General features: G+C 40.2%; 1 protein-coding gene across 3 annotated transcripts in view; it reads left to right on the plus strand.

The window, feature by feature from the left end:
* The window catches only part of FNDC3B (fibronectin type III domain containing 3B), a 362,124-nt gene that overhangs the window by 196,004 nt on the left and 144,163 nt on the right, over nt 1-21,957 (plus strand). For all 3 annotated transcript variants that reach the window (XM_047875932.1, XM_047875933.1, XM_047875934.1), the window contains exons 5-6: nt 14,458-14,701; nt 18,847-19,137. In XM_047875932.1, coding sequence (XP_047731888.1) covers nt 14,458-14,701; nt 18,847-19,137 — 535 coding nt within the window. The remainder of the gene's footprint in view (nt 1-14,457; nt 14,702-18,846; nt 19,138-21,957) is intronic.

Consider the following 21,957-nt stretch of genomic DNA (forward strand, 5'->3'; position numbering starts at 1 on the left):
GTTATAGACCTAAGTGTTAAGAGCTAAGACTGAATAACTCTAGGAGGAACTTTTCATAACCTTGGATTAGGCAATCAGTTCTTAGATTTGACAGTAAAGGCCCAAGCAGCAAAAGAAAAAAAACAAACAAACAAACAAAGAGATAACATTGCATTTCATCCAAATTACAACTTTTTGTGTTCCAAAGGACACCATCCACAAAATGAAAAAGGAACTTAGAATGGGAGAAAATATATGCAAATCATATATTTCAGAAGGGACTTGTAAGATTCTTTATATATTCCAGATACAACTGAAGAATAAAAAAACAACCCAATTGAAAAATGGGCAAAGGATCAAAATAGACATTTCTACGAAGAAGCTGTATACATTGCCAATTAGTACGTGAAAAGATGCTGAATGTTACTGTTTTTTTATTTGTTTGTTTGTTTGTTTGTGGTGCAAAAAGGTGGTTTTATTAAAGCATGGGGCCAGGACCCGTGGGCAGAAAGAGCTGCCAAGGTGCTGAAAATTGTTAACCATCAGGGAAATGCAAATCAAAACCACAATGAAATATACTCCACTCGTACTAGGATGGCTGTAGTTAAAAAGATAGATAATAGCAAGTGTTGGCAAGGATGGGAAACAATTGGAACCGTTATATACTGCATGTGGTGATATAAAATGGTACAGCCGCTTTGGAAAACAATTTGGCATTTCCTAAAACAGTTTAATATAGAGTTACCGTATGACTCAGCTATTCCACTCCTAGGCATATGCCCAGGAGGAATAAGACCCGTGTTAACGCAGAAACTCTGAGGTGAATGTTCATAGCAGGGTAATTCCTAATAGCCCCTAAAGGGAAACAACCCAGATGTCCATCGGCTTTATGAATGGGTAAACTTGATGGGATATATGCATACAATGGAATATTATTCAGCCGAAAGAAGCCACTGATAAATGCCAAAATGTGGATGAACATTGAAAATATTACACCGAGTGAAAGAAGCCAGACACAAAAGCCATATACAGTATCATTCCATTTATTTATAATGTCTGGAACAGGCAAACCCATGGACGCTGAAAATAGAGGGGCTTTTGCCGGGGGCGGGGAGGAGTGACTGCTCCTTTTTTGGGGGGGGGGGCGGGTAACGGAACCGTCCTGGAACTTAAACCGAGGCGGTGGTCGTTCGGTTAAAGTGTCTATATCAGACACTGTAAAAAGATGGATTTCATGGTATATAAATTATATCTCAACAAAGCTCTTATAAAAGAGAGGGGAGAGGGGGAAGGTAGTGACTGCTACCAATTATTCATTGGTAAACAATGGGGCAGCTGGGGAAGATGGGCCAGCCTGCATTGGTGTGGGTCGCAATGGTGCTAGTAACTACTGTGTGTGGTAGGAACTAGCCTGCCAAATGCTTTCGTTACGTCTCTAGCTTTCGCTGTCTTAATTTGACACGGGAGGAAGCTGAGGCCCTGAGTAGAAGGAGGATTGCACCCTAAGCATTTCGGAGCTCACCGACCTATTTCCCTCTGTGTTGTGATTTCAGAGTCAGCATCATCCTGCCTTGGTGTATATATTTGCTTTACGTTACGTGGCTTTCTGCCAGCGTGAGTGCGGGCGTGTGGTGCGCCTACTCGTGCATCTCCAGGGCTAAAACACCAGCTACTCACCTGTGAGGTAGTCCGTCATTGGAAGAAAATCGAAGGGGGCGGTGATTAAAGATGTTACGTCAGTAACTCTCATCTGAGTCGGTGGAGAAATTCTGGATTATAGCCTTCCTTACAGAATTTGATAGCTGAAAGTGCTTTAAGGATAAGTTGATGAAATTGGTAAAATACAAATTAGATGTCAGCAATGCACAGATCATCTTATCGAAAGACGAACATTTCGTGTTGAAGGCAGCTCTGGGTGCGGTCAGCAGCACAATCTAGGCTGTTGTGGGTTGAGAAGGACTGAACCCACGGACCTAAAGATAGTGTGGACTTAGGGTGGGATAGGAGGGCAGTGGAATCTTGTCATCTCAACCCAATAATCTCTGATATTGCAGGCTTTCATGTCTTAGAACGTGTGCGTGTTTTGCGCTTTACCTTTTGGTGAGAGGCTAGGGGACGTCTGAGGAAAAAGTAACCTGAGCTTTTCAACCTAAGAGAAAATAGAGGCTAAGTTTTGTTTCAACTGTAAGAAAGGAGACTTAGATAAGAGGGAATTTAGTCTTATCACACTCATCACCACTATTTCCTTTATATAAAAACAATTATGAATGTGATTAGGGCTGAAACTGGGGGTGTTAGGGTGAATACTACAGCTGGGAAGAGTACGGACAATACTTGAAGGGGCCTGCTTTCAAATTCCACCATATTTCACCACGGCTACTTTCTGTGTAACTTTGACAAATTTTTTCGCCACATATGTGAATACCTACCTGATCGGGTAGAGGTAAGAATTCAGAGAAATGTTAACGTGAGGTCTGTAGCCCACAGTGGGCATTCAGTAAATGATAGATGATATTATGATGAAGACTGTTAGAACAATTTCAGTGAAAGTTTGGCAGACTTTGCCTTCCTAAATGCACAGCGAGACTGCGCAGTACGAAGCAAATTTTTCCTTGCATTGTATACTGGCCGTGGCTGTGGTTTTTCTCAGATTTTTTAACTTCAGCATTAACTTACGAATAATTTATATGTAAAAATTTATTTCTTTTTTTTAAAAAATTTTTAACATTTATTTATTTTTGAGAGAGAGAGACAGAGAGAGAGAGAGAGAGAGAGAGAGAGAGAGCCAGAGTGTGAGTGGGGGAGGGGCAGAGAGAGAGGGAGACCCAAAATCCAAAGCAGGCTTCAGGCTCCAAGTTGTCTGCACAGAGTCTGACGCGGGGCTCCAACTAATGAGCCATGAGATCATGACCTGAACCAAAGTCGAGTGCTTAACCGACTGAGCCACCTAGGCCTCCCAATATGTAAAAATTTCTTAAGCAGATGCCTTGCATTTTATTTTCCATGCTTCCATAGTAATTTATAAAACATTTTTCAACTGTTACGGGAAAGACTTCATGTAGACCAAAAGATTTAAGCATATGAAAAGAAAATGTGAAACATCCAAGTTAATGTTCTGTCATTTGGGAAACCACTCTTTTCCAGATTAACTGATGTGACTTAAAAACTTCTAATAGTGGTCAAAATAAATGTTCTTGTTGTTATACCACAAGTACATGCTTTCCCTCATTTCATTGTTTTGGGGATTAGTTAATGGGTTCAATACCTGTTGAAATTGTATATATTCCATTTCCCTTGACCAGGGAGAGGCAAGAAATCTATTGAAAATACATGTAAATTTTGGTTGGTCATTCTCCAATGGGGATTGTTTTTAAGAGTTGGCCACAAATCAGAGCCCCTGTGAAGAAATAATGGGGTCTGGTAGGTGGAAGACATGGAATGCTTTTTCTCATTTTGCTCAGCCAAGCTAGCTGAGAGCTATAAACATTAGCCTCAACTGCTTGCCTTTGGTAGTTAAAACCTGGGACTAAACCAATGCAGGGTTCCACCTTCAACATTGTGAAAATGATGAACAGAAAGAATAGAGGATTGCCCTGTGCCCTGATAGACTGAGAATCAGACCCATGTGGTGGCCAGTCATAAGAGAATTGGAAGCTCTTTCAAAACTTTAAATCCTTTAGGGGCGCCTGGGTGGCTCAGTGGGTTAAGCATCCAACTTTGGCTCAGGTCACGATCTCACGGTTTGTGAGTTCGAGCCCCGTGTCAGACTCTGTGCTGACAGCCTGGAGCCTGCTTTGGATTCTGTGTCTCCGTCTCTGCCCCTCCCCTGCCCTCCCTCTCTCTGTCTCTCTCTATCTCCCTCTCTCTCTCTCTCTCTGTCTCTCTCTGTCTCTCAAAAATAAATAAATGTTAAAAAAAAAAAAAAGACTTTAAAATCGGAAGTTAGGAAAATGTTCCACTATGAACAGAGTGCGTGCATGGCGACTGGGAGCTTCTGTGGAAAAGAGCAGAGGACTTCTATGTCTGTTCTGTTTTAATTCCATTATCAACAGATTTACAGCCACTTTGTTTTTCATTTTATGGCTTATTTTGTCTGAGGAATCAATTACTGACAGGGTTGGCAGTGGTAAATTAATGTGCCAAAGACGTACCCTCCCTCAAAGCATTGTGCGAGTTTCCTCTTTCTGAGCCTTCTCTTTGTCTCCCTGTTCTGCTTTTTCTTTTGGATTTCTGTCCTTTGTTTCTGAGATCCTGACATTGTGGCATTGCAGAGCACAGGGTTAACAGGAGGAAACATGAGCATGAGCGGGCTCTGCGTCTAACCCCCTGTATGATTTTAGGAATAGTTTTATTTATTTGGGCCTTCCACTTGCTTTCTTACTTGGTGATTGTTGGCCTTTCTCCCTTTTAGCATGTAAGTTTCACAAGTCCAGGGATCCCGCATGGCCTGTGCATCCCCCGGTCTCTAGTTCCTTGAAAGGTGGTCTAGCACATAAGAGGCATTTTTCAAACTTTGGCTGGCTGGGGTCATTTTTATTTTGTAGAGGGGGAGGGGCAAGGAAAATGTTTGAGGATCTCTGAGGTTCTTTTCTGATCTAAATTAGATGATTCACCTCTACTGTTCATATTATTCCTTAAAAAGGAGACCCAAGTGAGAATGTAGCTAAGTTTCCATAAGCAATCATTACCAAAATGGTGTGACCTACTCCTTTGGTATTTAGCATTCTATTGACTAAAATGCTGACTAGAATACTATGTGTTACTTCTATAGAAAAATGATAGTTGATTTTTCTTTCTCTTTTTAAGATAGTATTTGTATTTATTTTTTTTTAAGTGTATTTAGTGTTAATGTTTATTTGAGAGAGTGCATGTTCTTGTGCAAATGCGTGGGAGAGGGGCAGAGAGGGAGAGAGAGAATCCTCACCCAGGCACAGGCCATCACCCTGACACAGGCTGGGCTCAATCTCAACGAAGTGTGAGATGACCTGAGCCAAAATCAAGAATCAGATGCTTAACCGACTGAGCCACCCAGGCGCCCCACAAGATTTTATTTTTACGTAATCTCCATACCCAACATGGGGCTCAAACTCACAACTCTGAGATTAAGAGTCACATACCTTACAGACTGAGCCAGGCAGATGCCCTGATTTTCATAACAATAATATTGAGACAGTGTCACATGGAGAAATGACTTCTGAATCATTAATAAGGATTAAATTATGCACATTATATTTACCTTCATTGCACAATTATTTTTTTTTTTAAACTTAGTAGCCCACATTTGTCATACGTAACAACTGTTTTTGGAAAAACACCTTTGCTCCACTTGTTGGGTACAGAAGGTTATTAAGGTTAGGTGGATTTTATATTCCTGCACACTCTGAAATCCATCTGGTTTATTAACTTAATTTACATTAATAATATAGTTCTTTTGCTCTGTGATAAATATGATCCGAGTATCATCCCAGATTCTTAATCCTCGTGCTGTAGAACCCAATGGTGGATTAGTGAGGCATTTGTAAACGTAATACACAAAATTCAAAGATACACTCTAGAATAATCCTCCTATGTGTCCATGGGCATGAGTGTGTCTGAGACACGGGAGTGGAGAGATGTGATTGGCTCTCTCTTCCGTGCAGATCCATGGAGATGGCCTGGGCTGAAAAAAACAGTGACTACCTACAGATTCCTGTAGTGATATCTTTATTAATATATTAAAATCATCTCGGTTTGGCACAGATAACACCATCAGATCTCTACTTACTGTTTGTCTTCTGACAAATATTCTGTTCCTTAAAATAGCATTTCCATTTAGTGTGAAATACTCATTTGGTCCATTTTAATGAGTGAAATTCTGTAATAATTGTTCTCACTTCTCTAGTGTGCTTATGTGCCATACAGATATTGGGGAAGATTAGAGTTGATTTTTGATCTTCAGATGTGGTTTCTTTTTCATATTTAGGTTGGTGACACGCAACAAAATATGATAGAAAAGGCACAGCATTTCTATAGTACTTGGGTATGAACCTTGACCCCCCCCCCATAGGTTAAGTTACTTAATTGCTCCTAGAGGTACTTCACCTTGAATTTAGGACCGTGATGTTACCAGAACAGTTAAGTTCTGTGCCGAGGACTTTACAAGCTATTAAATGATATACAGATCACAGGAGTTGTTACTGTCACCTTTAATTGTTACACCAAACCGATCACTTTGCCATTTTGCCTTTAGCATCAGTGCCCAGGGCTTTATTTCTGCGTGGAGAAGAGGCGTCTTGGCCATGAGCAGTATCTTGAGATCTTAGCTCTTTCTAAGCAAGGACCTCTCTATCCCTGTGGGATCCTCAGGTGGGGCAGTGAGTGTGGTAAGATAGAGCTGGACTTGGTTCTGCAGCTCCTAAGATGTTTCTCACAGCTTGTTGGGCATCCTTTTTATAAAACCTGAAAGGTCTTAATTTATTACCAGTGTCCCCTCAACTACAGCAATTACAGGCTTTACTGAAGGTGATGGGTTAAAGAGATGCTACAGACGACATACCTGTTTCCATCATCCTCTCCAGCTCTCAGGGGTTTAGTTATAAATCACTGGGTAGTTAACCCAGATAGAGTTAGGTGTGTTTAGTAAAGAACTGAAAGTTGGTTTTACTTATATGTATGTGCCTTAGTGGCATTTTTGCGAGATTAAAGATTTACGTAAGTGTGAGTAGCTTGGCCTGTTCCTGTGTGTATAAAGGTGTTGGCATACTGAAAACGGGCAGAAGGACGGTTACTATTTATGCCAGTATCTTCTTATGCTGATCACCTCTGGAGCAGGCCTGTGTGCAAGATTCATGTCCAGAAAAGGACAAATGCCACATAATGCCTTCAGCTTGTGATCCCCTATATAGCAACCTCAGATTTGTATCTGGATCTAACCATTTCCGGCTTAGCCTATACCTAGCTGTTGCATGGAGTTGGCCATGTGGGTTAAAAATTAAGCGCTGGGGTGCCTGCGTGGTTCAGTCAGTTAAGTGTCTGTCTCTTGATTTTGGCTCAGGTTGTGGTCTCATGGTTCATGGAATCGAGCCCCACATGGGGCTCTGCACTGACAGCACAGAGCCTGCTTGAGATTCTCTCTGTCGCTCTCTCTCTGCCCCTGCCCTGCTCAAGTGTGCTCTAAATAAATAAATAAATAAGCAAGCACCAATGGAAAACGTTAACATTTATAGATACAACCGAGTGTATAGGTAAAAATGGGAGTTTTTGTTGATTCATGAATCACCCTTATTTCTTAAAACCTTTGGTTTGGTTACTGGTAAAGCAGATGAAATTGGCTGTTTACTTACCATTGACAAGAACTGTTTGAGAAAAATAATTGGAACTTTTCTTGATTCAGGGGAGAATATTTATTATCAATCTATAACTATTCTGCAGAACAATCTTAAGATGTTATTGAAAGGGTTTTTAGAAACCTAGAAACATCACCAGTAATTCATTTTTCCTTTTGGCTACAAAACCAAGAGTGCTGTATGTCCAAAGGATCTGGTGCTAAACCTGGAGGGTTTATTGTCTAAAGTACAATGATGATGGGATGTTGGAAGGAGCAAATAACATTTCATCAGTGTTAGCCATTACAGATAGGAGAAGGGAAAATGAGAAGTAGGGTTTGGTGTTTTCAACCACAGTTGTAATCTTTAAATTTGAAAAGACAGGAAAAAGTAAGTCAGGAGATTTGGGCAATACGTTCGATTCTGCCACCGTTTTTAAGTCCAGTAACTTAACTTCATCTATAAAATAGAACAACACCTTGCTCCTATAACTCTGTGCTCAGTCACTCTTTGAATGTTCCTTTATTCCAGTTTTCACTTTCTTCTAATGGCACTTGGGTGATGAAGGGGGTAGTTTCCACCAGGGTAGCAAGAAGGGGATGGGCTAGGGAATGGATGGTCATTAGGTTTCAGGACTCTTGTCTTCCATGAAGAACAGACCTGCTTTTCCTCTTTTATGTTGTTCACTATATTAGAAAATGCAGAGGGAGGGGTTAGTGCAAGAAGGAAACGTGAGAACAAAAGTAACACTTTTGTACTTCTGGTTGGTGATGAATAAAATTCCTCAGCTGCATTTGCAATGAAAGTAGAACTTACATTGGAAATGTGTAATTTTTTGTGCCTTTCTTTTGGTAAAAATCGCATTTATTCAGATTTATTCAGACTCATAAGAGGTTCAGGAATGACAAGTGGGGAATTAACTGGGTTTAGATTAACTGAGATTTTAGAGTAGGATGTCAGATATTTACCTGAATTAAGGGGAAAATTTGATAGTGGATGTGTAAATAAGTCCTGCTAGACCTCAAGTTTAAGCAGAGAAATCCTTCTCTTTCCTTCTCTTTTCTCCTTTTCTTCTCTTTTCCCTTTGCTTCCCTCCCCCTCCCCCTCCCCTCCCCTCCCCTCCCCTCCCCTCCCCTCCCCTCTCTGCCAACATTTATTGAAAACCTCCTGTGTGCCTAGGCGTCCTTGGGGGATTTACAGTTGGGTGCAAGAGACAGATCTGTACACAACCTATGCTACAGGACAGAGGTGCTGGTGGACGGGTGGACCCCGGTCTGGTTGGGAGAAGCCTAGACTGTTTGCTTGCTCATTCCTCTTTCCATGCAAGTGTAGTGTACTATTTGGACTTTTCTTCTCCTTGTTCACTGCTTTCGTGCTTAGTTTTAGCTGAGACTTCTTTCCTTCCTGGAATGGCCTGGGAGCCCACTTCAAGTATGTCGGCAGCAGTTAGGAATTGGTTTGGAGCCTGAGTTTCACAAAATTGTTGGGTCCTAGTTTTCTGTGTGTGGTCAGCTTAGTGCTCTGGCCACTGCAGCAGACTGGCTGCCCGGCCTCACACCCGGCCTGCATGCATGTGGGTTCATGTGTGTCCGCGGGCCGTCCGCGCTGCCTGCTTCCTGGATCATCCTTGGCCACCTGGAACAGCCTTTGAAATTTTTTCTTTTGTTTCCTGCCACGTAAGCTCTTGAGTGTTGTTGCTTGCAACCCAGAAGTAGAAGGGAGAGGGTTGTAGAAACTGAGGCGTTAACAAAAATTTCCCGTGGAGCATTTTATTTCAGTAAGGGGGACTTACCTTCTTTCTCTGTTAGCTATGAGAAAAGACCCTCACCATGTAAGTGTTATCACGAGACGCATTTCAGTGCCTGCGACTCAAAATCGGTCCCTTTGTTCCCCCTTAGCTCTCTGACCTTAGGCCGGTTTGCTGACCCTTTCCTGAGCTTCCTCCTCCTCTTAATCTCTAACGTGGGAATAACTGGATATGCCACCCAGGGCTGGTGGGAGGATTAATAGTAGTAATGGCTAGGTAGGAGTTTTCTGTTATGTACCCGTTACTGTTCCAGGACCTTAACATGCGTTGCCTTATTTCAGATAGAGGGTATTAGAGCAGCAAGTAGTCAATACAGTATATGCTGGTTTGTCTTGAGTCTTTTCACATCTCTTTTTTTTTTTTTTTTTTTTAATTTTTTTTTCAACGTTTATTTATTTTTTTGGGACAGAGAGAGACAGAGCACGAATGGGGGAGGGGCAGAGAGAGAGGGAGACACAGAATCGGAAACAGGCTCCAGGCTCTGAGCCATCAGCCCAGAGCCTGATGCGGGGCTCGAACTCACGGACTGCGAGATGGTGACCTGGCTGAAGTCGGACGCTTAACCGACTGCGCCACCCAGGCGCCCCTTTTCACATCTCTTAATAACCCAACTGTTCTGTTTGCTGCGGTTCATTATCTACATCTTTGTTTCTCAGCATTCCTAACTTCTGTATAGTTCTCCACATAACGAAAACTTTGGAGTACAGATTTGAGTGAGAATCTGGTTCTGCAGCCGAACCGGTTCTACATTTTAATCATGCTGTGCCTTGTTTTCCTCGTGTGCGGCAGGGATGCTCCTATCTAATTCTGCAGGAGTGAAGGAAGTGAAATGAAACAATCCATGTCAGGGAGCTGGCAGACCGAGGCACTGGGCTGTGGGTTTCTTTCTCTTCTCCCTCTGCAGGCTGCCCCCGGCACCCCCCCCCCACCCTACTCTTGCCCTTGCCTCCACACTGTATCATTCTGTGTTAATGATTCCCTCAGTCATACTTTTAAAAACACTTGTGCAAGTAGGACAAAGGTTCTCCCTGTTGTGAACACCTTGTTCTCTAGCTTCTCATCCTTGTGTCTAGGCCACAGGTTAGCAAGAAAGAATACTAGGCACGTAGAAGTTTCTCGGTGAATGTCTATCGAGCAGAATAAATGACGCGGTTGAGAATCCAACCAGCTCATATTTGCTGTCAGGCTCTGATAGGTGGTGTGTTTATTTGCTGGGGCTGCCATAACAGACCACCCAGACTGGGTTGCTTAGATAACAGGAATTATTTCCTCACCGTTCTGGAGGCTTGCAAGTTTGGTTTCTTCTAAGGTTTCCCTCCTTGGCTTGTAGGTGACCATCTTCTTTCGGTGTTCTCACATGGTTTTCTCTCTGCGGGTTTGCCCTAATTTGCTCCTCTTACAGCAGTATCAGTCATACTGGATTAGGGCCAGCCCATAGGACCTCGTTTTACCTGAATTACCTCTTTAAAGTCCCTGTCTCCAGAGAGTCACATGCCAAGCTCCTGGGGAGTTAGGACTTCAGTGTACAAATCGGTGAAAGGGAGGGAGTGCACGATTCAGCCCATACAGAAACTAGCACAATGATCTTTTCTAAGGGTCTGTGCTTCTTGGGAAAAGATATGTAAGTGACTACTCTGTTGAGTCACAGAGCTAGAAAAAAAAAAATCTAGATGAAGAATACTAGATTTTTTAAAGAGTTGAGTGATGTTTGAAAATATGTGACTTTGGAAAAAGCAGTAGTGCGTTCTGATTTCTGAATAGCACTTATGGGACTTAGTGTAATTTTTCTCTTTCTATTATTCTTAGACGATAGACATGAATCCTACCAATTTTTTCTTCACTTTTGAACATCCAGTGCTTCGCTCTTAGTATGTGTTAGGAAATGATTGTTGAATTGAATACAGGGGATTTGTCTGTGCCCGGACAATGTCACGATTTCATTCACTATAAAAGCAAATGAATCTGTCCGTTTGATTGTCACTTGTGAAGGCTCATTTTATTGTCTCAGGGTTTTTGGACTGAACTCTTTCTAATATCTGAATTCTTCTCTAGTTGTATTTCTTTATGAACCTAATTTTTAAACAAAGAATGGTATTACCACCATTTCCTCAGTTGTTTATTATTTTGTGCATTGTTATTGCTCCTTGGACTTTTTCACGCTCTGGGGGAACATAGGCAGAATTTCCTTATCCAGACTCAATTTGTTGATTAAATGCATTGCAGTTTGTGTTACAGAAGAACAATGAACAAAATATTCACCATATAGTTTTTACTTTGACTTGTGTTTCTGATTATTTGAGAATTAATATTTCATTTCTTGAAAATATTTTTAATGGTGAGGTAGGCCTTGACTTTAGGTAAGGGATCAGGTTTCTGAAAGCGTCCCATTACTCATATACATGTAAATAGATGTCTTTCACAAATCCCACAGAATAATTTAAGATAATTAAAAATGGGGCTGTGAAACGATTTTCATACATGCAGGCAATTTGTGGTTTCGAAAGGCTAGTTGGTTTTCTAACTAGAAACGTATTTTTTGTTTTGTTTTGTGAAGGGTAACTTATACATCAGATTTACTAATTTTTTGAATTAGTAGTGATACTCATTCTTACAAAATATGGTGGTAAAAAGATCATCTTTTAGTTGTCTTGTATTTTTGTTTTTTTCCCCCTGCTAGAATTCTTATCTTTGTTAGTGCTTCTTGTTCAACTCTTTAATGCTTTATTTTAACAAGTCAAAAATCATGATAAAATGAAAATAATTTCTTTTCACTATAACTGCTCCTGTTTACAAGCCCACTGTTCTTCATATTAAGTGAGGACCCTGTTCCTGGTTTTACTACCTCGGTTGAGTCTGTGGGGCTGGTTGACCATTGGGAGTATTACAATAATGAAAATAATGAATGTTGCAAGTTTCAAGAAAACAAATACTTTGCTTCTTTGAACCTTCCAGTGTCTAGCACAGGATTGATTAAAGGTTCTGTGAAAGAGGAACATCTGGAGTATGCCTTACTTTTGTCTTAATAGCCAGTGGCAGAGTGGGGGAGAAAGAAGATACTATAGAATAATGCATGTTTATATCAGATAGAAAGAAAAATCTGTACTTGTACAAAAATTGTACAAAGTGTGCTACCAAATGTTATTTTAGATAATAAAGAAGATGCTAACATGTGTGTTACAATTTCCAATGTCACAGTTTTAAGCATCATTTCACATCTACCTGTAAATCGACAGCCATGCCTTCATAAATGAGGTTAATGTAATTAGCTTGCCTGAACCCAGAAGAGGTTACATTTATTAAAAAAAATACATAAGGGGCGCCTGGGTGGCGCAGTCGGTTAAGCGTCCAACTTCAGCCAGGTCACGATCTCGCGGTCCGTGAGTTCGAGCCCCGCGTCGGGCTCTGGGCTGATGGCTCAGAGCCTGGAGCCTGTTTCCGATTCTGTGTCTCCCTCTCTCTCTGCCCCTCCCCCGTTCATGCTCTGTCTCTCTCTGTCCCAAAAATAAATAAAAAACGTTGGAAAAAAAATAAAAAAAAAATACATAAAAACCCATGTCTGAGGATGACTCAGAATCTTAATTTTAAGGAGTTAATATTGTTTTCTTAATGAACTGTTAACATGACCGTTAATTCTGAAACTATTACATTAATTAGTTCATTAATAAACATAAAGATTTTTGTTTTCTTAACATAAAGACTAATGGCCATTAATTCAAACGAGACCTATCTTATACACCCAAGTACAGACTAATGTTGATAAACTTGCCATTAAAAAAAATTTTTTTTTTAATGTTTATTTTTGAGAGAGAGAGAGAGAGAGACAGAGTACGAGTGGGAGAGGGGCAGAGAGGGGGTGGTGGGGATACACAGAATCAGAAGCAGGCTCCAGGCTCTGAGCTGTCAGCACAGAGCCCGACACAAGGCTCGAACCCACACCGTGAGATCATGACCTGAGCCGAAGTGGGATGCTTATCCAACTGAGCCACCCAGGCGCCCCTAAACTTGCCATTTTGTATCAAGCAGTGTTTTAAAAAAACAAAGCTTTCACTGTAAATTTTTTTTATTAGAATGTTTTAGACATGATTTAAGTCATTTTATTTTGGCCTGTAATCAGCCTCCTGAGGTATAATGAGAAATCCATTCCAAAATACAAGTGTAATTTTCAGTGTATGTATGTATGTATGCATTTAGCAAACATCCTACCAGTGTGTGCCTGATTGTCTTAAATACTTGATTAGAGCAGCTAGTCTCTTTGGCCCTGAAAGTCCCCTTCCTTGCATGGCCCTGACCCAAGGGTCTTTCTGTCTGCTGTCGCAATAGTACTAATTCTTTCAGGTCCCCGAAGCCCCCCTGATCCTGCCTTTCCCTGTGCCTTTCTCTGTACTCCTCAGCTTTCCCACTTGATTATAGTATCTGTTGGGTTATTTCTTAGCTTGCATCTCAACAAAAGTGTTTCCTTTTAAACACTTTAAAGCAGGTAGCATGGAGTTGGCCAAACAGGCAGTTAACATTATCATTGAACAGCCTTAGCCGCCTGCCTTGGGGGAACTTAGAAGGCTTTGGAGAAAGTATGGACAGAGTGTTGATGGGCTCACTCTGCTCATGGCAGGTCCCCGTCATAGTATCTGCCTTCACCACACCCATTACGTTGTCAGGATGTCTTGGGAGCACAGGTGTCCATCTTGATTTTGGTACTGTTCAGGTTTTTTACTGTTTGGAATCCCCCCATTTCATCAGTGTCCTTGGTGTCCCAGACTAAATGAAACTTTGGCACTCTTAGGGCCTCTGAAGTTAATGTCTTAATAGCCAGTGGCAGAGTGGGGGAGAAAGAAGATACTTGTACAAATGGAATGGTCATGCTAAAGCCGTAATGAGTCCAGTGCCATCAGGCCAATCTGGAAAGCTGTGCCCTGTGAAGCACATTTGTTACTCAGAAATCTCTTCTTTCTGGAAAACCACTGAGCCATTAGTTACATTCAAAGTCATTCCTCACATCAACTTAATCACAAATTAAATTCATTGTCTTCGGTGAAGTCTTCAGAAGTCTTCGTGTCTTCTTGGAAAATGTTATGAGACAAACAGGATTTATGATCAAGCTGTTGATCTCTCCGAAGAGTTTTGTGTAATCAGAATCACGTGGTTGATGAAAAGTTTACTTTCATACATTTTCATTGTCAAATGTTACTGTTTCTAAAACTCATTTAGCTGGTTGAATTAGAGAAGCAGAATTCAACATGCACTAATTTTTTTTTTTTCCCTCATGAGGAGAGAAAATTAAATTAAGGGAAATAATTAAATACTGTATATATTCACGGGATGTTTGCTGATAATACACACGAAACTCTTTCTTTCTGCTGTTTTCTCTAGGTGATTGAAGACAATACTGGAGTCCGCCGGGTGGTGGTCACACCCCAGTCTCCTGAGTGTTACCCCCCAAGCTACCCCTCGGCCATGTCTCCAACCCATCACCTACCCCCCTACCTGACTCACCACCCCCATTTTATTCATAACTCACACACGGCTTACTACCCACCTGTTACTGGACCTGGAGATATGCCGCCTCAGTTTTTCCCTCAGCATCATATTCCCCCTACAATATACGGCGAGCAAGGTGAGTAGATTGCTGCTGGCATCGGGAGCTGTTGAAACTGGTTACAACACAGAAGTAGCTTAGGAGAACCAGAGAGCCAGCCCTTTGTTTCTTCTGGAAGGAGCACAGTAGGAGAGGATCCACCTGCTGTAGAAAGCTCATGGGAAACTCCTAGCTCCCTTTGTCCCGAAGCGTGTCTTGAAAAGGTTACTTTGTGAGGAACAGCTCTTTGTATTTTCCAAAATTCTGCCCCCATCCACCCACCCCACAAAAAGCAGGGAGTGGGGTAGCCACATCTTAGTTTAGTAAGAAATAAGTGATCTGTCATATGTTCCTGTGTTCCGTTTACATATTTTTTTTTTAATTTTTTTTTTTAACGTTTATTTATTTTTGAGACAGAGAGAGACAGAGCATGAATGGGGGAGGGTCAGAGAGAGGGAGACACAGAATCTGAAACAGGCTCCAGGCTCTGAGCTGTCAGCACAGAGCCCGACGCGGGGCTCGAACTCACGGACCGCGAGATCATGACCTGAGCCAAGTCGGACGCTTAACCGACCGAGCCACCCAGGCGCCCCATCGTTTACATATTTTTAAGTGACAGTGCCCTTAGGTGGAACTGCATTATTTCTAGAAGTAGAAATGGTCTGGAAGTAGAAGAGAAGTTAAGTGTTTTGTGCCCAATTTCCAACGATAGAAGACTCTGAGGTCTCAGTAATCTTTCTGATTCCTGGATGCTCTAGGTTGCAATCTTGGTAGAACTCAGAATCTCCTCCGTATGGTCCTCCTGCAGCCTGTTTTTACGTGAAGAGTAACCATTTGCGTGGCCACACTTTCACTGGTTGTTAGCCAGATAGTCACCTTGAAATGGGGGAGTCTCACACATTATGTCTTCGTAGTTTTGGCATTGGTGTTGGTTTAGTCTAAAGCCTTTTTCCAAGTGGATACTAAGAAACCAGGTAAGTGAGGGTAAAAATCAGACTTAAATGTCTAAGACTTTGCAAAGTGATTTTCTTCTGGGAATTGAAGCCTTTTATTCCTTCAAACATATTTTTACATTGGTTCAAATATGAGAATTGCTGTTATGCTATTGAGTTTTAGAGTAAGTTATCCCCTGACTTTCTCTCATCAATTATATATGTATATATCAATGAAAAAAATTGTATTAATAAAAAGCAGACTGTCCTCTAACTTAGGGATAGAATTGCATTTTGTTGTTGTTTTAGGGTTTTTGTTTGTTTTAGTAGAAAGAAATTTAGTATAATTCGCAGGAATCAAGTGCTATCGTAAGTGGGGTGTGGAGAAGTGATAGCATCTGTAGCTTTGTATCCTGCCCATGGACATCACACCCCAAAACATCAGACTAGTGAGGAGTTGCCATGAAAACATTTGGATAAAATCCCCCCAAATTAAGTGAATTGTCATTTTAAAAAAACACAAAAAGTATTCAGTGCTTTGACACAATGTACATTAAGTATTTGAGCATTGTCAGAGTTTTCTGATTTGCTCTGAGCTTAACGACCAGGAGCCTAGGCGACTGATCGCTTAGTGAAGAGTTGTGTGCCCTGCCTTGTGTCAGCAGTGTGTTACTAGGAAGCCACATAGTTCCTGTTTTGTAAATGATGTCCTCTGGAATTTTAGATAATAGTTTGATTTAAATGCTCATTAGAATTAAGAAAAAAAATTGTGTCTAGGCTTCAGGAAAAAAAAGAGGGGGTGGCGCCTAGGTGGCTCAGTTGGTTGAGTGTCTGACTCCTGCTTAGGTCATGAGTTTGAGTCACTCGTCAGGCTGGCTCTGTGTTGACAGCTGGGATCCTGGAGCCTGCTTCGGGTTCTGTCTCTCTCTCTCTCTCTTTGTGCCTCTCTCTCTCTCTCTCTGTCTCTCAAAATGAAATTAACTTAAATTGTGTCTTCACTTCATAGGGTATTTTGGTTTAATTTCATTATAATAACCTATAATGATAACATACAAATGCAAGTGCCTCATTGATTTCATATTAAAGAAAGCAAAAAACAAAATCCCTTTGCTTTATAGATATAAAGCCATTTATATATTCCCTTACCTTCCTTTTCAATGTGCATATCTAAAAGCAACTTAAAACATTTAATTTCCTAAACCATAGGGTAAAGTCTTCAACGTGCTTTAAAAGATTGTTTTGTTAGTGTCCATGGTTAATATCTTAAATCTCAAGTGTGATGCATTGTGATAGTTAAAAAACATTTACCATCCTTTTTGTATAGTTGGGTATAATTTATTTGGGCATAGGGTTCTATTTGTTTTTTTTTTTTTTTTTTCACATTCTCTAGTGCAAATTAATTATCTTGCAAAGATTTGCTTTTTAAAGATCTTTCTTAAGCTATGGGAACAGAAAAAAATGAAGAGCGAAGCCTTGCCATTGAACACTCGAAACATCGGTTGGGTGTTATATAGGGTGACGGTACATTCCTGGTATGCTTAGGATAGTCCTGGTTTCAGTCTCTTGTATGGAGACATGATTAGGAATGCCAGGGGCGCCTGGGTGGCTCAGCCCCTTGGGTATCTGACTCTTGGTTTCAGCTCAGGTCATGATCACACAGTTTGTGAGTTCAATCTCTGGGATTCTTTCTCCTTGTCTCTCTGTCCCTCCCCTGCGCATGCATGCGTACACTCTCTTTTTCTCTCAGAATAAATAAAACTTAAAAAAAAAATAAAAAAGAAAAGAAATGCTACCTTTCCACTCTCAGAAGTATTCAGTTTGGATGCTAATTTATTTGGTCATTCTGTGGCTATGGGGCCCTTTTCTATTGTAAACATTTAAGGAACCAATCTCTGTGGTATATATTGTCATTTTTATTGATGGCCTAAATTTAATTTTTAATTGATTTAACATTTTTTACTTAAAATGTTTTCTCCTAAGATCATGAAATTATTTTGTAGACTCCCATTCTTTTTTTGAGCCACCTACAAAAATACACATAGTGAAGCCAGGTGACATTTTCTACTCAGTTTGTTTTGCCTCTTGATTACTCCAGAATAGAAGTTTGAGACCACAGCTTACTATGTGTGGCACCAGGCTGCAGAGATGGCCTGTATTTACCACTACTATTTCTCCTTAAACGTTTCCCCTGATTCTTTGAGCTCTGAGTATTTTTAGTGGAAATTTTTCATCTCATCGTGTTAGTAAGTTTTAGTCAAATGTTGGCTCTTTTATTTTTTATGTATTAAAAAAAATGGTTTTTTGAACGTTTATTATTTTTTGAGAAAGAGACAGAGCATGAGCAGGGGAGGAGCAGAGAGAGAGGGAGACACAGAATCTGAAGCAGGCTCCAGGCTTCGAGCTGTCAGCACAGAGCCTGACTCGGGGGCTCAAACTCATAAAACGTGAGATCATGATCTGAGCTGAAAGTTGGACGCTTGACTGACTGAGCCACCCAGGTGCCCCAAATGTTGGCTCTTTTAGATGCCACAAATAACTCTTTAGATTCTGGTTGTTACACTCTTTCAAGTAGAAATGCTATTTTGTCTATAATGATGAGTATATTTTTAAGTGTCTTGATTCTAAGGACATGTTTATGGGGGTATTTGGGATTTTTTTCTGACTTTTTTTTTTGGTATGCTGCAACTAAAAACATTTTGACAGTGATTTTGACGAAACAGAATGAAATTTTTTATAAATTCAGCTAGATTATGAACTCTTTATGAACAGCAACCTTGTCTTCTTCAGCATTTTCCATAATTTCTGGAACATTCATTAACACACTGTACGGTTTTTAATGATTATTCCTTGATTGGTCAGAAATGAGTGGGACTATTTTATTTTTATTTTACTTCATTCTTTTATTTATGCATTTTTGAGAGAGAGAAAGAGGGGAGACGGAGGTGGGGAGAGGGAGAGAATCCCAATCAGGCTGTGCACTGTCAATGCAGAGCACGACACAGGGCTCAAACTCAAGAACTTTGAGCTCATGACCTGAGCCGAAAGCAAGAGTCAGATGTGTCTGAGCCACCCAAGTGCCCCAAATTGGGAATATTTTAAGCATGTATTTTATTTGTACATATATAATTTTAAAGGTATTTACTATGGTAATATTTTAAACTTCATCATTCAGGTCTCAGGTTATTTGACCTGTTAGAATTTATTATCGAAACTGTAGACTGAGCGTGCATTTGTCATAACCCTCCATTTCAGAAATTATACCACTCTATGGAATGTCAAGCTACATCACCCGGGAAGACCAGTACAGCAAGCCTCCACACAAAAAACTGAAAGACCGCCAGATTGACCGCCAGAACCGCCTCAACAGTCCTCCGTCTTCTATCTACAAAAGCAACTGCACAACTGTGTACAACGGCTATGGGAAGGGCCACAGCACCGGGGGTGGTGGAGGCAGTGGAGGCGGCAGTGGTGGTGGGCCAGGAATCAAGAAGACAGAGCGGCGAGCAAGAAGCAGTCCAAAGTCGAACGATGCAGATTTGCAAGGTAACGTGCAAAGATGTTTGCCATAAAGCATAAAACCATGGACACCTGGACATCCTAAAAGAAACGTCTTTTACATAACAATGTCATTTCACGGTGGTTGGTCTTCCTACTAGGAATGACTGGTTAGACCTTCTCTGATCAGCAGAATATTGGATCCTCTCTTTTATTACTACTTTACGGCAGAAATACGTGTTGGTCACAGGTGCCATGTGACGTTCTACGTAATCTCAGTAACAAGTATCTGAACTTGGTTCACTGCAAGGAGACAGGTGGGGAGGAGATCCATAGGAAAACAGTCTTTCTAAGAAGTTGAGGGCTGGTTTAAATCTGAACAGTATAATACTTTATAGAACCAGACGTCATTCCTTGGCTCTGTAGTGAAATTTATCATTGCGGAACAGTAATCTATTTCTTGGTTTCAGGCCTCATTTCTTGTTTAATGCCACCTTTGCATCCTGAATAAAGTACTCCTATCCCAAGCATGAGGTGGAAGAAACAAGGTTGCTACATAGGAGACATCTGCTCAAAAGGACATATGTGTGTGTGTGTGTGTGTGTGTGTGTGTGTGTGTGTGTGTGTGGTTTTGTTTTTGTTTTTGTAGATTAGTCTTGTGGCTGTAGATCAATTAATTTGGGGAGGAATGTATATGTGCTTTAAATGAAGTTTTTAGCCAAGATTTAGAAACAACCTATTTTGATGCCAAAGGAGTTAAAAACAGGCTCTGTATACAGTCACGTAGAGAAGGCTGACTTAACTGAAGCATAGTAAGGTGTTGTTTTGAAAAAGCCAGGTGAATTAACAAATATAAATATGTGAAGGCATGAGCAGCTATAAAAGACAAGATCAGAAGTGATTATAGCACTCATTAAATATACTCCTTCCTTTTACCAGACCTTATCTAGGTGTGTGTGAGAATGTGTTTGTGAATGAAAAAGACAGAAGTTGAGTATGTTTGATTGTGTACGGAAGGCTGGACTCTTTTGGGGCCAAGGACACGTAGGTCGGACCAGACGTTGGCATCAGCGTTTCCCCCCGTTTTATTTATGAGTGAATTATAGCATTAAAAAGAGGAATAGTAAGGTATAGTAAAAAGTGAATAATAATTTCTCTGAGTAAAGTGTTATTCTTCTAATTTTATCTTTTATTCTTTTCTATATTTTCCAAGTTTCATGTAGTTATCATGTGTTATTCTTAGTCATTAAAGTGTAAGCAAGTATATAAAAGAAACCCAAAGTTCAAGAGGCCTTTAAATAGCTTTTTAGGTATAGTCCTATTTCTGCCATATAAAGTAATTTTTAGTCAACTGATACTACAATTTCTAAGTTTGAAATTAGATTACAATCAATGTTAGAATTTTTAACCAGGGGCATATAAGGGAATTCAAACAAAAAATTAGAAATAAGTTTTTCTAAGGAGAGTTTTAGTTTATAAAAAAGAGAAGAAGAATGTATAAGCAGTCTTCAGAGAGCGTAAGGAGGTTTGAACTTCCTTGATTACATGATTCATTCTCTAATAAGTTTTGCCCTGCCTTACACCGAAAGAGATTTAAGACAGGTGACATAGATATATATAACAGAGTCAGATAGAATAAATTTGAGTAAAGATCTAAGGGGCAAAGAGATAAAGGAAGGAAAATAAGATGCGTCAGGGTTGAAGTTAGGAAATAAAACTAATGTAATTATGGATCAACTATGGCAAAAATAAGTATCTTCCTTCTATGTGCAGTTATTTCATATCATTTGTCTAAAAGTGTAAGCTCCTCTATATTTTAACATACTCCTAGCTGGAAGAGAGGCTGTGGATTTGCACTGAAATCTATATGGAAATGTTTGCTAATATCCATATGTTTACAAGCATTTTGGTCTTCTGTGTAATGAATGAGAATATAATTGTTTTGAGCACCTTAAGCTCTTTGCTGTCATGTAGAAAACATTATTATTATTATAAGTTTTATTGCGATGCTAACAGTGAGATCACTTTCGCTGTGGACTTCTGGGAGGGTGTGTGTTGCGATGAAAAATTGGAAAAAAATTTTATCTCAGCTTTAGTCTGAACTTAGTCTATTTCTCCTTTTCCCATCACATTATTTACCTCCTCAAAACCACTCAAACTACAACTCTCCACATGGTTGAGTCATGAAATAAAGAATCAGATGGGGTATTATGTGTTCTACTTCATTTCAGTAAGGATCTGAGGGGTTTATGTATTGAATTTAAAAACTAAGTATTCGTTTTCCCAAATGAATTGGAAATTTATGTCCCGACAAAAACATACACACAAGTATTTATACCCGCTGTGTTCATAATTGCCAAAACTTAGAAGCAACCAAGATGTCCTCCAGTAAGTAAATGAACTGTGGCACATGCAGACAATGGAAACCCAACACTAAACAGAAATGAACTGTTAAAGTATGAAAAGACATAAAGCCACCTTGAATGAAACATGCCAATCTGATGACCATACTCCAAGGAGGTAAAACATCTGGATTCCAAAAACCAAGACATTGAGGAAAGGAATTGAAGAAGACACAAACAAATGGAAAGATATTCCCTGTTCATAGACTGGAAGGATTAATATTGTAAAAGTGTCCATAGTATCCAGAGCAATCTACAAGTTCAATGCAGTCCCTATCAAAATACCAATAACATTTTTCAAAGAACTGGAACCAATGATCCTAACATCTATATGGAACTGCAAAAGACCTCAAATGGCCAGAACAATCTTGCAAAGGAGCAAAACTGAAGATATCACAATCCCCTATTTCAAGATATACTACAATGCTGTAGTAATCAAAAGAGGCTGGTACTGGCAGAAAAATAG

This window comes from Prionailurus viverrinus, chromosome C2 (assembly GCF_022837055.1).
Source record: "Prionailurus viverrinus isolate Anna chromosome C2, UM_Priviv_1.0, whole genome shotgun sequence".
Taxonomy (NCBI): domain Eukaryota; kingdom Metazoa; phylum Chordata; class Mammalia; order Carnivora; family Felidae; genus Prionailurus; species Prionailurus viverrinus.